This window comes from Eschrichtius robustus, chromosome 14 (assembly GCF_028021215.1).
Source record: "Eschrichtius robustus isolate mEscRob2 chromosome 14, mEscRob2.pri, whole genome shotgun sequence".
Classification (NCBI taxonomy): domain Eukaryota; kingdom Metazoa; phylum Chordata; class Mammalia; order Artiodactyla; family Eschrichtiidae; genus Eschrichtius; species Eschrichtius robustus.
Genome location: NC_090837.1, coordinates 22,568,663 through 22,585,480, shown reverse-complemented (window position 1 = coordinate 22,585,480; position 16,818 = coordinate 22,568,663). Strand labels below are relative to the sequence as shown.

The window sequence follows — 16,818 nt, the reverse complement described above, 5'->3', positions numbered from 1 at the left end:
ATCATCAAATTGTGATAAAGTTGCCAAACCTTTTGTCTTCAGTAGTGAACAGTGTGCAGTCTAGCACCTTTGAGTAGCACTGGGGCAATTCCATCTCCAAAGTAAACCCCACATGGATCTGCTCTGCTCCCCGCCTGCTGTCCGCAGCTGGGCCCGTTTCCTCTCTCCAGGGCGAGGGCAGTAGCCTTCTGACTGGTCTCCTGTGGCTGGTCTTGCCTTCTGTTCCACGTGGGCACCAGAGTCGTCTTTTTTAAAACATAAGTCTGTGTCTTTACACCAGAAAACTCTTCACTGACTTGCCATTACCTTCCAAATTTTAGAAATGTAAACCCCTCACCCAGGTCTGTATGATCAGGCCCTGCCACCGCCCCCAACCTCCTCCCGTGTCCCTCCTTGTTCACGACGTCAGCCGCCTTGCCCCCCTCCTGTTCCTCCAACGTGCCAGGCTCATTCCAGCCTCCAGGCCTCTCTACCGCTTCTCTCCTGCAGATCTTGGCTTAAGAGCCACCCTCCAGCCCCCTCCGAGCTCACTCTCACACCCTCTGTTTACTTCCCAGGTTTTCACGATCTGAAATTACTTTGTTGTGAGGTGTGAGAGCTCCGCGATGGGGTTCTTCCCAGTGCCTGCAACAGGGCCCGAGGCACATCTTTTGTACATTGTGTTTTCATGCTGCCTAAGGGTTTCCAGAAGGCTCTGCACACCCCGATGAGGGAGGCCGGGTCCCTAGAAGGCCCCCGTGCCCTCAGAAAGGGGGCTCCACTTCAGCCCTTTAGCATATACACAGTCCATCCAGTATCCAGAGCTGTCACTTCTGAGAGCCCACCACACGCTGGGATGGGGCCCCAGGTCCCTTGCCTCATCCCTGCATGTGGTGCCCAAAGCCTGCGGGGCCGGCCCCCTCCCCTGACGATTGTTCTCTGTCTCCCAGGACCGAGATCTCGCCCGGCCGACAGTGGCAGCCCTGGAGCCTGAGCTCAGAAGGAACTCTTCCGTGGAAATGGGAACTGTACGGAGACTCCAAACTCTGACTTCCTACAGAAAAAAAAAGAAAAAAAAAAAAGATTTTTTTAGCTTTGACAAACACAAAAGTGGTAAAAAAGAGAGCCCTCCTCAACCCAAAATGTGAGCCACGTGTGGCAACCCCTCCTCCCAATTAACAAACCAACAGACAAAATTCTCTTAGTCTTTTGCCTCTTAATAACATGTTACTCTTCTGTTTTGTAAAGTGTGTGTGCTTGGGGTTCGAGGTGTGTGGGATTGACTTCTCTGCTTTGTTTTTTAAGATATTATATGTAAATGTAAAAAGTTATTTAAATATATATTTTAAAGAACCCTAACCGCCAACTTTTGCTGAAAAAAAAAAATCACTGCTGCATTAATTGAACCACATCATGTGTAGATACTGCTGTCTCCCTGGAGGGAGTTCAGGCCTTTGAAAAGCTCAGGGCTACACCTGCCTTAGAAAATGAACCAGAAACTTGAAGTAAAGCTAGTTGATATGGGTACAAACTCTGAGAACAATGCAATGCTGCCTCTTACTTTCTCGTGGCAAATCCCAACGTACAAAATGTCAGGCCTTCTCGGAAGCCATGCCTCTCCAGCCCGCACCTTCAGGCAGCTGATGGAAACAGCTTGGGGTCGGGTGGAAGGTCTGCAGCACTGCGGAGCCGGGACAAGCCATTGCCACGTAAGCCCCAGGGTGACAGGGACGATTCTGCGTAGTGTCCTCGGTCTGTCCCCTCTGGTCATCGTCCTAACTAGAAGGACAGAGTTTACAGTCCTGATTTTGGGCTTCCTGCCACTGGCTGCAGAGACGGCTCGACGGGGTGTGGGGGGAGAGACACCCAGGAGGAATGTACGTGGTTTTTGCAGCCTTGGTGTCTGCCCCAGCTGGGGGAGAGGGGGGATGGAGGGCGCCCCCGAGCGGGCCTGTGCGCATGCGTCCGTGTGTGCCCGGCCACACCCCCTGGCTGCTTCCCGCGTTGGGCTGTCTTCCTGGGTGCGCGTCGCCGGGACCGATAGGGTCTGAGCTCCCTTTGAAGGACAACGTTTCCCATCCCATTGCTTCAGGGTTGTTCAGCCCTCTGCCTCGTGGCTGAAATTGCTCATCTCGCCTGCAAATGTCTACTATCCTTTCTACCTAATGCACTATTCTGTATTGATTCTCCATGAGACAGAGTGGAAGAGACTATCAGATAGTTTAGACCCAAAGGGTAGGTTTTTGTATATTGTTCCAACCTTTTGTTGTTTGTTGTTGCTGTTGTTGTTTTAAGAGGGAAGAAGAGTTAAAAAACCCAAACCATTTTTAAAAAGATGTTTCCATTTTAAAAGGGAGAATCTACAGCTATTTCAAATCAGGGATCGTTATCCTTTTTGCTCAGTGTATTTCTTGTTATTAAAAAAAATTTTTAGAAGAAACTAATCACATTAGCCCTTGAGTTCGCTAACTCTTCTGGTCACTTCTGTTTATTCATTTATTCAGCAGGTGTTTGTTGTCATCTGAAATGCTCATTTGCTGAATAGGAACCTTGAGTCCTGGCCCCCTGTAGGTGGGGAAGCAGAGACCCGCCCTGGGCTGCCAGGGGACTGTGACGGCTCTTCTCCAGTCAGGCCCAGGGAAGGTCAGCCCAGGGTCCACATTACAACGTTTTGAATTAGAATCTTACTGAATCCCTTTTTCTTAAAAGCCCCAGCCTGTGATGAGGAAATTTACTTACTTCCAGCGAGGATTTGTCAGAAAGAAATTCCAGCGTCAAACGATTGAGCCGTTTGCCATTAAGGAGCTCACTGTGGTGAGATTTGTCGTCCAGCCTCTGAGGTGCAGTCCCATGGGGGCTGCCCCCACCCCCAGCCCTGCCTGTGCCCAGCACACCTGTTGGCGAGGGTGTGCGAAATGCCTGAGCCTGTGACACGTGATCTGGGCCGCCTTTATTGCTCGGGCCAGGAGTAGCAGCTGCTGAGGACAGCAGCTTGCATCTTGTGGTTTTAGGGAAGGGGTGGGGGGTATGGCTTCTAACATGAACTACAAAAAGCAGCTTCTCATTGTTGAGTTTTTGTTTGTTTGTTTGTGGCTTTGTGTTTGTTTGTTTGTTTTTAATGCCTTTGAGTGCATATTATCTTCCTTGTCTGAAATCATACCCCCAAAGTGGCTTTCTTTAGCCCTGGCTGGAAAACCACTCCTCAGCAGCCTTAAGCAATAAATAGATGAGGAGAGCATGTGGCTTCAACTGGGCTTATTAAAATAAATGAGCCCAATTTTCATTTGAAAGAGCAGTAACTACAGATGGCCAAAAAAACCACATTTAATTTTCATAGTTTATAGGGTGGTAGAAACAGAAAAGTGAAACTTTCAGACTTTAAACCTCAGCCGTTGTCTTAAATTTGTGTTGGGTCACCAGAGTATGGTGACCAACTATATCGCCTCACCATTCAAATCAAAAGAAATGTCTTCTTTGAAGTCATAAGACTCCAATAATGATAACAAGTACCTTTTCTCGGTGGCCTCTCAGTGGCATGTGGGAGTTACATAGCTATGGAAACTGGGAGCATCACATCTTCCATTGAGACACACACACACACACACACACACACACACACACGCAGGAATGTGACTGTTGGGCGTGGTCCCGTGGCCCAGCCTCGGGTGTAGGACAGCCATGTAGACTGAAGAGTGCTAGAACCAGTTAAAAATGGGGGTTTGGGAGTTCTAGTCCACCAGGTACCTCTTTGTAGTAGACACAGCCCCAGGATGCTGGCCTTAACTCTCCGTCTCTTTGCCTCTCCCTAACCCTAACCCTAATCCTGACCCTAACCCTAACCCACGCCGTTTTATGACATGTCCACCACTCTGCTGTCTGCCACTCACACCCTCCCTTACGTGCTGCTAGTTCCTACTCAAAGCTCATGCAGGACTAATGCTTTTAAAATGAGGTCTAAAAAATAATTACTAATCAAGAGTATTATTTTTTAAACAGAACTGCCTTTTTCTATTCTTTATATAAACTCTATTGTGTTGGTCTAACAAGGCACTATTTTAAAATGTTTTTTTAAAAATTTCTCCCATAGCACTTAAAAGATATTTTGTAAAGACTTTGCTGTAAAGATTTTGTAATAAAGTGGTCTAAGGGCTCCTTCTCCAACATTACCATTTAAAAAAAAATGTTTTAAAGGCTAGAAAACAACTTATGTATATTCTGTATATGTATAGCAGCACATTTCATTTATGGAAATATGTTCTCAGAATATTTATTTACTAATATATTTATCTTAAGCCATGTCTTATGTTGAGAGTGTGACGTTGGAATAATCATTGAAAATGACTAACATGAGGCCCTGTAAATACATGATAATTGCACACAGATTTTACATATTTGCCGACCAAAAATGATTTAAAACAAGTTGTAGTCTTCTATGGTTTTGTAACAAATTGTACAAATGACTGTAAAAAAAATACAATTTTATCAAGTACATGTTATATATTGTCATTGCTCTATTTGGTAAAGGTCTACAGATTCCACAAAGGAGAGGTCTCCGTGAAGCAGTGCCTAATAATAGCAGCTTGCTCATGGGAGCATCTGCGTAATTTCCTCTCCTGTTAACACAGAGTTCAGGTCATTGGGGATCCAGGTGGTGTCTGGGCAAGCATCCGAGAGACAGCGTTTGAGATTATGTCCCTGAGGTGGTGATAGGTTTTCTGCTCAGCCCTATGGGGGGAATGGTGGTCAATCCCAGCAGTCCACTTTTCGAACATAGGGACCGTAAACTGGTTATAACCATCGACTTCATCTGCCAAGCCTTTTCCTATCTGGAAGACTGAGGCCCTCCAGCCCCTCTCTAAGGAAAAGGGATTTGTAGGAAAAAAGCTTAAGCATCCAGCCTGGAAATGACCAAATCATGAAGGTGGAGAGGGGCCCTGAGTCTAAAGTGAATCTCATACCTATCTGTCTCGTTTCCCGGGGAGGGTAGTCACTGATTTGTAAAGTGCTCTGAGATCGCGTGGAAGGTGCAAAGTGGTGTTTATTCTTCAGACATCCAGCAGAGAATACCCTAATCCAGTGAGCTCCTGTCCCTATTTCTCGCTCCTTAACTTGGGCCATTTCTTGGGAGCAGCCTCCTCGTGGACCTCCGGCCTCTTCCTGCCTGGCAGTGGGTCCTTCTGAGCACCTTCAGGGGTGGCAGCCTGGCTGCAAAGAGTCTCCCAGGGCTTTTTCTTGATGGCCTTGCCCAGCTCCAAACCGGACCTCTCGGGGGTCCCCGAAGGATTCCACAGCATTGGCTCCACCACCATGTGGTGCAGAGTCCGGTGGCCCTCTGTGTGGAGGCCATGGATGGTGAATGCGTCCTCCGACAACTGCTGTCTCTTCCTGGTTTCCGGAAGTGAGGCTCGGCCCTTCCAGGACACTGTCCCAATGTCCCGGGGTAGCACTTGGGTGGCAGCCACATGTTCAGCATATCTGCTCTCAAGGTCTTGGCAGAGTGTTACTTTTTTCTCCTTTGAACTTTCTTTACTCTAGCCAGGAAGAAAGCAGAGAAGTCAAAGCTAAAACTTGAGAAGGGAGCTCAGGATAATTATCTGGGATTTGTGTCCCCAAGTCTTGGTTACAGCCACAACCAACATTCGTCTAGCATGTTCTAGTTTACTGAATTCCTTCAGGGATACCGCTGCGAGCGTTTCCCCACAGCCCTGTAAGGTCAGCAGGAGACAGCTTTAAAGGCAAGGAAATTGGAATGGGTTTGCCCAAGGCCACACAGCCAGAAGGTGGACCATGGCTGTCACCTACTGAGTGCCACCCAGGACCCTAAGCATCTACTCTGTGCCAGGCTCTGCTCAAAAGCCCTTTGCACGCATTAACTCATTTCATCCTCGTGAAACCCTGTGAAGGAAGGGCTGTTTCTCCACATCTTATAGATGACAAAAACCAAGGTAGAAAGAGACTGAGCCCACAGTCCCCCACAATTACGGTCAGAGCTGGGATTTGAACACTGACCACCTAGCTCCAGGGTGCATTCTGAGCTCTGCTGGCCACCATGGACTAATGGAGCTGGACTCAGATCAGGCCTCTGGACGCCAAGTTCTCCATGTGGAAGTTCATGGCCAGGTCTGTGGCTCAGCTCTGGGGTTCAAGCATGTGCATCTGAGCCTTTCCCATCCTCATTTTCGCTTCACATCAAGTTTCTTTTGTCTCCACTTCTGAAAGCCACTTTATCCTCCTCTCAAACTGAGCAAAGGAGAAATATGCATGACCCCAGATCTGTCCTCTCTCCACTAAATCATGCCCCCACCCCCATCCTGACACCCCACAATCCTGTCTTTAACTTCAGGGTTTCCTTCTCTTGGCATGAAGCCCTAGCTTACCTTTCCCTCTCCCTACCCCATCACATTTTCTCCACCACCAGCCATCACCTACCTCGTTGACGCCTCCTGCAGGCCTCCTGTGCCTGGGTGAGCCTGGCCACGGCCCCACTGGCCGCTTGCTCTTGGAACTGATGGAGTTTCTTATCCAGCCCTGCTGGGTGGCTTTCGTTGCTGAATCGTCCTTGGGCTTTAATCTCTTTGAGGGTTTCGCATCTCCAAACTTGCGTGGTACTGGGCAGCATTTCTCCTTCAGTTGTCGCCTGAGCAACAGTTTAACCAGGGAGAAGGAACTGGCAATTAATGGGTTCTTTACAACTTCCCAAGTAGAGGTGGTACCTGGTATGGGAGCATTGGTGTTCTGCTTTGCACACGTTCTGGTTGTCCAGATGTTGGTGAGAGCTGGCGAGTCCACATAGCAGTCCTGAAGCCTGGTGTTCAGTAAGATAGACTGTCGGAGTCCATAGGTGGGGTTACTGGGATCTCGTCTCACAGAGATTGGATGCTAGAATTATAAGGGGGAGAAAAGGAATAAAAAAGACCAATTCTCAAGCAGAGACTAGAAGGTCTATTTTGGAGGTAAAGTATTAACATTTTTTTATAGACCATTCCTTCCACACAGCTCTTAGAAATCTTTCTGCACAACCTCTCTCCTGCTCACCAAAACCTTTTGTACCAAGTAGGGAAGCAGTAGAACTTCACAAGGTCATAGTGATGGTCAGGTTCTCAAAGAACATAGCATGCTTGGGCTGGAAGCGGAGGGAGGGTCAGGGAGCATTTATAAGGAATTAAAAACCATTTCTGTCCCCTGGAAAGCTAAGGGAACCCATGGCAGGAAAGGAATGGGAGATGGGATCACTCAAGCTTCCTATAGGAGCTGTAGCCACTCCTCAACTATGCTGCAACCCAGAAATGACAGCAGGTAAAATCCTGCCAAGCCCTGAAATCACTTTCTAACCAGACTGCCATGAGCCAAGAAAAGCTGCTAAGCAGGGAAATATACACTGGGGTCTAAAAAGGCAAAAGCACAATGTAAATGATGCTGGCCTCCATTTCTCGGGACCAGCCAAGAACAAGAGAACAATTTGGATAGATTAGAATCACACACTTAAAGAGACCTGGCTTTCTAAGAAATGTCATCTGTAATAAAATAAAATCACCTTACCATATTTCGGTTGCCTTAAATTTTATTTTAGTTAGCTTAGTAGGGGGAAGAAATATGTATTTTCTTTTCCCTTTTTCTCTCTTTTTTTTTTTGTTTTGTTTTAATATTTCTATCACCTGTCTTTCTCTGCCTCAGTCATGTATGGGCAAATTGCTGTTTGTTTAGATTTTGGCTCTCATGCAGTTTTGAACCATTATCTCTAGTATTTGTGATGTCACTTTCGTTTGTGATGTGGGTGTGGGTGGGTGTTACATCATCAGATTTTTATAGTTAAATTATGTTGGAAGAAGTTCTATTTTCTTGTGCTTACAGCCTCAGGAACTTCTCAAGCCCTCATTTTCCCCAATATGGCACAGGTGAATTTTGAAGGTTCTGACATTCTTAAGAAGCACACTTTGCACGCAATGTAGTCAAATATGCAGACCAGATTTTTGGATACAGGTAGCGAGATGCATCCTTACAGGTGCGAAAGGGCCCTTCTCCGTGCACATAAAGAAGGTACTGTTAAGTTCTCAGAATAGCTGCCAAGGTTAGGGACCAGAAATGAAAGAACACGTTCCTGCAGCCCTGGGCACCTCTGCCTGCCATGTCTCTCCCTGGGAGAATACATGGTTTCTGGAATGTGGTTTTATTTTACATCCCATGGCAAATGCAGTAATTAGAGCTGTTAGCAGTGTCAAGGGCTTGAAACAAGAACAAAGACGCCTCTTCCTGGGAACTCTTGGGCAATGCCTATCTCCTTATCAGGTGCCTGCCCTGTTGGTGGTTTTGATTTTTCATGTGCAAAATGCCAAAGGAGGCTCCCTCTCCGGGGGGGAGGAGAGCGAAATGGTGGAAAAACAGAGTATGAGTCTGGCAGGAGTTCCTGGAATCACATGCGTTGCCTGTTTGATTTTTTTGTCCCTGGAGTGAATCAAAGTCGCAGGCAGACCGCACCGCAGGCCGCCGTGGAACCACCACCAGGCCGCCGGCATCTGGACCCACAGACGCTTGGGAGGACAATAGGGTCCATTCAGTGGCAAGCTCTGGCCTCACCTCCCGAGAGGTGGGTCAGTTTTAGAGCTGGGCGTTGGAAAGGGTTTGTCTTTGGGAAGGGTTTGCAAACGTCTGGAGACCGGGCAGGCAGGCATCCTTTCAAAGCCAGTGAACCCTGGAGAAGTGCCACCAGGCTCTGGGGCTATGGTCTGCCTTTACTCCGCATGGCAGGGACAGAAGGGCAAGAATGGCACATGGAGCTGCTCTTCTGCTTTCCTTCTCTCCTTCCCCATCTTGAGGTTGGCTTTCCCACACCACCTCTTTCCAGACACTCAAATGTATTTACTTTCCTGGGCCTTTGACTCAAGGAGCACTCAGTATCTCCTTCTAGCACAGAGCTGTTCACACAGGTGGCAGCTGATACAGACTCTTCAAGTTCTATCAAATTCTACCTTCTCTCCCTTCTGTGTAACTCCCTTCAATTGACCCTGCCCTAGTAGTAAGCCTCACGTTCCTTAGAAATAACTCAGGGTAATTTGGCCTGTGCTATTTCTCCTATTTCAGTAAAATCTGTGTTGATTGAATACTCACTGTAGTCCAAACATGGTTCTAGACAACACTTTACCAACATCATCTCACCAAATGCTACCAACAGTCTTCTGCATGAGTTTGGGTGCTGCTGCCATCCCTACTTTATAGACGAAGAAACTGAAGGTCAGGGACTTCCCTGGTGGTCCAGTGGTAAAGAATCTGCCTTCTAATGCAGGGGACGTGGGTTCAATCCCTGGCTGGGGAACTAAGGTCCCACATGCTGCGGGGCAACTAAGCCCGCACGCCACAACTACTGAGCTCTTGCGCCTCAGCTAGAGAGCCCGAATGCCGCAAACTACGGAGCCCACGTGCTCTGGAGCCCGCGTGCCACAACTCTAGAGAGAGAAAACCCACATGCCACAACTAGAGAGAAGCCCACATCGCAACGAAGAGCCTGCGTGCTGCAACTAAGACCCGACGCAGCCATAAATAAATACATTAATTCATTAATTAATTAAAATTTTTAAAAAAGAAAAGGAACTGAAGGTCCAGTTGCTCAAGGACCATGCCTCAGGCCCAAAAGCTAGTAACCAACAAAGGCTGGACTCAACCCAACCAGGGTCTACACCACCTTTGCTCTTATCCACTCAGAGCTACGCTGTGACACTTTGCCTTGCATCTGGTTGGCCCATCCACGTACCACACCTGGGCACGGACCACATCAAGTCCTATTGATGGATCCCAGATCCATTTCTCAATGGGCAAGTGAATTCACATCTCTGGGCCTTACTTTCCTCATCTGTGAAATGCGGATAATAGGAGTGCCTACCCCAGGATCACTATGAGGAGGAAATGGGACAACGCATGCGAAGCACTTGGCATGGCTCCTGGCAGAGAGTAAGTGCTCAGTAAATAAAGTTCTAATTAATGTTGGTTTGTTTTTTTTTTTTTTGTCTGTGCTGTGAGGCATGAAGGACCTTAGTTACCGAACCAAAGATTGAACCCACGCCCCCTGTGGTGGAAGCACAGAGTCTTAACCACTGGACCACCAGGGAAGTCCCTAATGTTATTAATATTATGGCCCATTCACTCATCTGACCCCTTCTTGAGCTCCTGTTGCTCATGGTCGGAGTGACTTAACCCAACATTTTATAGGAACTTCATCCCAGGTCCTTAGTTGTGTGCCCATCTGGTTTATGAGGCCAAGCAATGAGCCTCTTTTTTTTTTTAATTGAAGTATGGTTTTTCAGATTCTTTTCCATTATAGGTTATTACAAGATATTGAATATAGTTCCCTGTGCCACACAGTAAATCCTTGTTGTCAAGCAATCAGCCTCTTGAAACGGGGGATGATTCTGATCTGACTTGGGTATCATGACATTTCTTTTCCCACGATCCATCTTCACTAAACATTTGTCAGATTCATCAACCTTACGGAGGTGATGTATCTACAAGAGCTACATTTCCCCCTGGTTTTAGAAGTTGTCCCAAATATCCCTGCTTTGTTAGATGGAAAGGGAAGCGGGTACCTGAGGATACACTAAGGAAAGTAACTAGTCTTTAACAGAGGTTGTTCTGTTGAAGGTTGTTCAGAAGTATAAAGTCAGGATGGAAAGACTCTATTTGATCCAGGGTCCTGAAACCATGGCAAGAGTTTCCATTGTTGGTGCCAACACTCAATCCAGAGACCTTGGGGCTGAGGCCGTAGGGCTTCCATGTTGCTGAAAGTCCTGTTCCTGAGTTTGGTTCGCCAATGAACCTTTTTCATTCTGCTGAGCTCAGTCTAAATAACCTTTATTTTCCACCCATCCTTTGGAGCTGTTCTTCCTGACATATCTAAACCACCGCTTCTATCTGGAAACACATCTGCCCTTGTCTGATGCTTAGCCAGTCTCTACTGACTGTATTTTTAGCTCCAATAATCTTTCTTCTTTCTTCTTCTCCTCTACTACCACTCTTCTCTTTAATTTCTCTGAGCTCCTGTTCTCTTTCCGGAGGGTCAGTGAATAAAGAGGAAATTGAGCTGGGCTTCCCTGGTGGAGCAGTGGTTAAGAATCCGCCTGCCAATGCAGGGAACATGGGTTCGAGCCCTGGTCGGGGAAGATCCCTCATGCCGCAAAGCAACTAAGCCCGTGCGCCACAACTACTGAGCCTGTGCTCTAGAGCCGGCGAGCCACAACTACTGAGTCCACGTGCCACAGCTACTGAAGTCTGTGCACCTGGAGCCCATGCTCCGCAAGGAGAGAAGCCACCGTGATGAGAAGCCCGCACACTCACCGAAGAGCAGCCCCACTCTCCACAACTAGAGAAAGCCTGCGTGCAGCAATGAAGACCCAACACAGCCAAAAATTTAAAAAAAAAAAAAAAAAAGTTTAAAAAAAAAGAGAAAATTGAGCCAATTTATATGAATTCTCATCTTCCTCCTTCATGCCCCACCCCCAAATTCTAGTGGAATTTAGTTGTGTTTAATTTCCTCAGAAGATGTTTTTATTTTATCACCCAAGCAAGTAAACTTCCACACCCATATGGGAACACGTCTGAGGTTTGTGATGTAGAAGTTTTAGGAGAGAAGAGAAAAACTTTGGATGAGAGAACTTGAAAAGATTCCTGAACCATGATGCAAACCCGGAGGACGAGTGATTTAGACCACATGTGCTGAATACACACCTATCACGGGCCAAGTATGTGAAATGAGGGTGCCCTGCCCATCCTGCCACCCCTTCTCACCTGGCTCTGAGTTCTCAGATGTGTCCACCTGGATGCCCCACAGACACTGCTAACTCGTTATGTTCAAAACCAAATTCTTTTTCTCCCTTCACCCCCATCAGAACAGACTAACTACTGCTTCTCTTGAATTTTCCATCACTAGTTGCCTGACCCAGAACCTGGGAGATAGGATCAGTGCTGAGATGAGCCTGAGGCTAAAGGAAAATCAGGAATCTAGATCCTGTTTTTATTTAAAGTTTTGAGATTCTGTTCATCATTAATTTTTTAACATTCATTTAGAGTTTTAAAAGATATTGCATTAAAACACTGTCCATTAAATATATTTAATATATTTAAAAATTGATTAAATATTTGTCTTGATTACTGAGTTTTGGGGGCCCCCTTAAATCTTGTGCCTGAGGCCAATGCCTCACTTGCCTCACCCTAATCCCAGCCCTGGACCACTCAGTAGGCATTGGTTGCTAGAACCCCATAAAGATAATAAGGCAATTCACCACGGTGATGAGGAGTAGGGTCCTGAAGTCCCACTGCCTGGGGTCATAGCCCAGCTCCACCACTAGGCAACCTTTGGGCAAGCCATTTAACCTCTCTGTATGAGGGGGCTCGTAAGAGCGCCTCCCTCATAGGGCTACCGTCATATGAGAAATGTGATGACAAACATTGCACACTGCTGAAAGCTTATTAAAATCCTCAGTAAAGGTTTGCTATTCTTGTTATTATGATCAGACTCCTCATCCAGTGCTCTCTCTACAACATGACTGCCCTTTGAGCAGAAATTACCCCAGCTGGAGTTTCAAAGATACCAGGATCGCCCAAACTCCACCAGCTGAGATCTCTCAGCTTCTTGGCAAATCCTGCTGCCCTCGGGAGGAATCCAAGGGCCTGACTGCAGAGCCGGCAGACAGACAGACAGACACCAATATCTTCCTGGAGGCCCAGGGGCTATAGTCAATGCCCTCACTCTTTCCATGAAATAAAGCTACTGAAGGACTGAGGCATGTGAAGCATTGAAATGAATATCTCAGGCAGCTCCTTGCCAGGGCCAGGGACCACATAACTGAGCAAAGACCTTGAGCCATTACGTGCCCTGACCTAGACCTGCTCGGTTGTATTTTTAGCCTCTGTGTGCTGTTTCCATCACCTGTGCTGGGCTTTATGCTGGAAAAGAGGGGAGGGGGGGGACTGGGGACAGCTAGAGAGATGTTTCTCATGGCAGCCAGTGGGGGCAGGAGCTTGCACACTATTTCTGAGCTCTGTTGTACAAGCCAGCTTTCATGGGCTTGCAACATTTCAGGGGTGTGTGTAGTTAATGACACAGGCCCCCGAGCTTAGAAGGACCTCAGGCTTGGTTTAATGCTCTGTTGTCACCATCTTGAAATTCTTAAAAATTTTGAACACGGGGCCCCACATTTTCATTTTTCACTGTAGCCCATTCTGGTTACACAAGGCCAAGAGAGCAGAATAAAGGAAGGGGGCTGGTACCCAGTCAACAGGGGTGCCTTTCTGCAGGGCAGTAAGACAGATGGGAGCTACTACCATGAGGCATAAATCCCCAGACTTGGCCAAATAAACCTGATTTCGACACCCCCCCCCCATCTGCCTCTTATTTCCTCCTCTGAAACTAAGATGAGATATGAAAGGACCTTGTAAACTGTAGACAGCTGTGTCCCGCTTTGCTAAAACCTTTCCCCCGCACTCTATTTAAAACAGTCCAGGGCTTCCCTGGTGGCGCAGTGGTTGAGAATCTGCCTGCCAGTGCAGGGGACACGGGTTCGAGCCCTGGTCTGGGAAGATCCCACATGCCGCGGAGCAACTAGGCCTGTGAGCCACAACTACTGAGCCTGCGCGTCTGGAGTCTGTGCTCCGCAACAAGAGAGGCCGCGATAGTGAGAGGCCCGCGCACCGCGATGAAGAGTGGCCCCCGCTCGCCGCAACTAGAAAAAGCCCTCACACAGAAATGAAGACCCAACACAGCCAAAAATAAATAAATAAATTTAAAACAGTCCACAGAGCACCCTCTGTCAATATCATCATTTTCTTGTTTTTGTAGTACTTTTTGCTCTCTGAAATTCACATTGTTTTCCTGTGGGTTGACTGGCCTCTCTGCTCTGTTTGAGTTCAGTTCTAGGAGCGTAAGTTCTTGTCTTGCTGGTGCTCTTGACAGGCTCCTCACTGAATATTTGTTGAATGGAGGAAGGATCACCCTTACTGAGTACTTGCTTTGTGCTGATGGTTTTACCTGCATCTCCCCATTTTATTCTCCTTCTAGGGCCTCCTGCCTGGGAGGGTGCAAGTTAAGAGTTGAAGCATTCCCAGGTTATGTTGGAGGAGGTGATTTTGGAGGTGGGGAAGGGCCCAAAATGGTGCAGGAGAAGGTAAGCAAGAGTGGGAGACACCAGGTGGGATGTGGAGGGCATCCCTCTGCTCCAATAAGGAGCCCAGAGGATTCTCGACCTTGGTAATGACCCAGGGAAAACAGTGATTGAACAAGCGCACTCTTACCGTGGCACTGGGTCGTGTGGGTGGTGTGACGGAGCCAAGAAGCCTCGTGGGAGTAGTTGCGCCTTTGGGGCCCAGCTCTGGGAGCAGCTGGGATGGGGGGATGGTTGGGGGCGAGGTGGCGGGTCTTGGGACCGGGCGAGGGGGATGGCTAGGGGGCCGGTGCACCTAAGGCGGGCCGGGGATAGCCCAGCCCCGCTCAGGGCGCAGCGAGTCAGCACAGGAGGGCTGAGGTTCCCGCCGCCGCGCCGGGCACAGGCCCGCACTTGCAAGTCTGGGACCAGGGACTTAAAAGCGCCCGGCGCACCGCCCGGACCTGCCCCGCGGGGCGTCACCGCGGCGGTTTAGGCTGGAGCCGAAGGAAAATCTCTGCCTGGGGGAGTGCGGGGGAGGAGAGAGGCCCACCACAGACCCCGGGGGCGGGAGGCGAAGACCATGTTGGGGAGTGAGGCCACGCGGGGCCGAGAGTTTAAGCGAGCCACGCGCTCTCTGCGTCCCGGGATCGCAGTGTCTAAGAAAACACCATTGCCCCACCCACTTCTGGACTTTCTTGGTGTCGGGCGCTTTACTTGCGTCTATCTAATCTAATCTTGTGAAGGCCTTTTAATATTCCTATTTTGCAGATGACAAAGAGCAGGAAACTTGCCCCAGCTGACAAAAAGTGTGCTATAGGATTCGGAACCGGGGCTCAGTATGCTGCCTCTTTTTTTTTTTTTTAGTTAATTTTTATTTATTTATTTATGGCTGTGTTGGGTCTTCGTTTCTGTGCGAGGGCTTTCTCTAGTTGTGGCAAGCGGGGGCCACCCTTCCTCGCGGTGCGCGGGCCTCTCATTACCGCGGCCTCTCCTGTTGCGGAGCACAGGCTCCAGACGCGCAGGCTCAGTAATTGTGGCCCACGGGCCCAGTTGCTCCGCGGCATGTGGGATCCTCCCAGACGAGGGCTCGAACCCTTGTCCCCTGCACCGGCAGGCAGACTCTCAACCACTGCGCCACCAGGGAAGCCGTATGCTGCCTCTTTTGTGGCTGCAAAAATTGGGATGGTGAAAGGAACTCAACATTTTCTAAGCTCCTACTGTGTGTGTGTTAAAGTTTCCACGCATTGTCTCATTTAGTACAACCTCTTTGGGAGTAATTGCTATGAACGTCCCCATTTAACAGATAAGGAAATTGAAGTAAGAGAGCTATTTTTCCTTTAAATCCGCCCAAGATTTTACAGGTGATCAAGTGGGATATGAACCCGGACAGGCTGACTCCAGAGCACCCTTTTTTAAACCGCTGCGAAGAGCCAAGCAGGGAAAAGCGGTTTGCAGACTGCTGTTCTGACTATTACGGCTGCGGCTGAGCCCGCGTGTGGGTCACGACCCGAGTGAGGGTGGAGCAGGGGTCACTGGGCGCCTGGCCCGGTCCAGCCGGGTCAAACCTCTGCTTGTGGACTCGGAGGCTGTGCCCCAGGCCCCGCCCCTCACCTGCTGGCCCCGCCCCTCGAACCAGCCAAGAAAGTGGTCCGCGGGTGGGCGGGCCCAGGTGCAGGGGGGGATGTGGGCGGGGCCTGGAGCGTGAGTGGCAGGCGCGGGTGGGGCGAGGCGGGCGTGCGCAGTCGGCTCCGCCCCTCGGGCCTCGCGGCGGAGCCTGGCGGGCCGCTGGCGGCAGGGGCGGTGGCGGCGCTGGGGAGGGCGGGGCGGGCCGGGGCGGGGCGGCTGGGCGGCCGGGGCGGGGCCACGCTCGAGCCTAGCGTCCCGCTCCCATGGCCGCCCCCGGCTCCCTGCGTTGCCCCTTCTCCCCCGGGCCGCGCCCCGGGGCCCCGCACTGACGGCCCATGGCGCCACCCGCCGCCCGCCTCGCCCTGCTCTCCGCCGCCGCGCTTACGCTGGCCGCCCGGCCCGCGCCCAGCCCCGGCCTCGGCCCCGGACCCGGTGAGTGACCGACTCCCCCCACCCCCCGCTCCGCCCGTCCTGCGCGGAGCCCGCCCGGGGGGCCCAACTCCCTCGCCCCTGCCTTCTGGTACTCCTTCTCCAGCCCCTCAGCGACGCCCCTCAGACGGGGCGGCCCCTCTCCTCAGGACCTGGGACTCCCCCAGACCCCTCAGCTACGCCCTCGGTCGGCGCCCAGTCTGCCTCAGTACCTCCCAGACCCTTTCGCCAGGCTCCTCAGCGACGTCTCCCCGGCCGGGATGTCGCCTCTGTCTCAGGACCCGGCACCCCCAGCTCAAGTCCCTCAGCGACTCCCCCCGGGGCCGGGACGCTCCCCCACCCCGCCTCAAGACGCTGCCCCCCCTCCCCAAGCCCCTCAGCGACACCCCGGGCCAGGATCCCCTCCGCAAGCCTCACAACGACGCCCCCAGTACCCCCTCCCACCCACGCCCGCGAACCCTGCGCCTACCCGCTCACGACCGGGTGCGGAGGCGACGGGAGCGGGCGCCCGGCCCCTCTGCCCGGTCCCGGCTGCACCCGCTTGCCCAACACTAATTTCTGAGTACAAGTCGTGAAAAGTAAAGTTGACCTGCCCGCCCTGCTAGAGGTAGACCTGGGTCCGGAGACGACCGGCTCTACCCAGCCAGAACGTTCCCTC

At 50.3% G+C, this 16,818-nt stretch overlaps 3 protein-coding genes across 4 annotated transcripts in view; 2 read left to right on the top strand and 1 right to left on the bottom strand.

The window, feature by feature from the left end:
• ZNRF3 (zinc and ring finger 3) overlaps positions 1–4,371 on the top strand; it is a 148,455-nt gene extending 144,084 nt beyond the window's left edge. Inside the window, exon 9 of the mRNA XM_068563441.1 lies at positions 930–4,371. Within this exon, the coding sequence (XP_068419542.1) occupies positions 930–973 (44 nt within the window). The 3' untranslated portion in view covers positions 974–4,371. The remainder of the gene's footprint in view (positions 1–929) is intronic.
• Positions 4,372–4,490: 119 nt separating this feature from the next.
• C14H22orf31 (chromosome 14 C22orf31 homolog) lies at positions 4,491–16,068 on the bottom strand. The gene is made up of 6 exons (XM_068562427.1): positions 16,022–16,068; positions 15,717–15,914; positions 14,567–14,623; positions 14,254–14,377; positions 6,409–6,858; positions 4,491–5,510 (listed from the first exon to the last, which is right to left on the bottom strand). Exons 1-6 carry the CDS (start codon positions 16,066–16,068, stop codon positions 5,070–5,072), a joined length of 1,317 nt encoding a protein of 438 aa, XP_068418528.1. The 3' UTR covers positions 4,491–5,069.
• The window catches only part of KREMEN1 (kringle containing transmembrane protein 1), a 63,913-nt gene continuing 63,052 nt past the window's right edge, over positions 15,958–16,818 (top strand). For both annotated transcript variants that reach the window (XM_068563351.1, XM_068563350.1), the window contains exon 1: positions 15,958–16,163. In XM_068563351.1, coding sequence (XP_068419452.1) covers positions 16,067–16,163 — 97 coding nt within the window. In that variant the 5' untranslated portion in view covers positions 15,958–16,066. The remainder of the gene's footprint in view (positions 16,164–16,818) is intronic.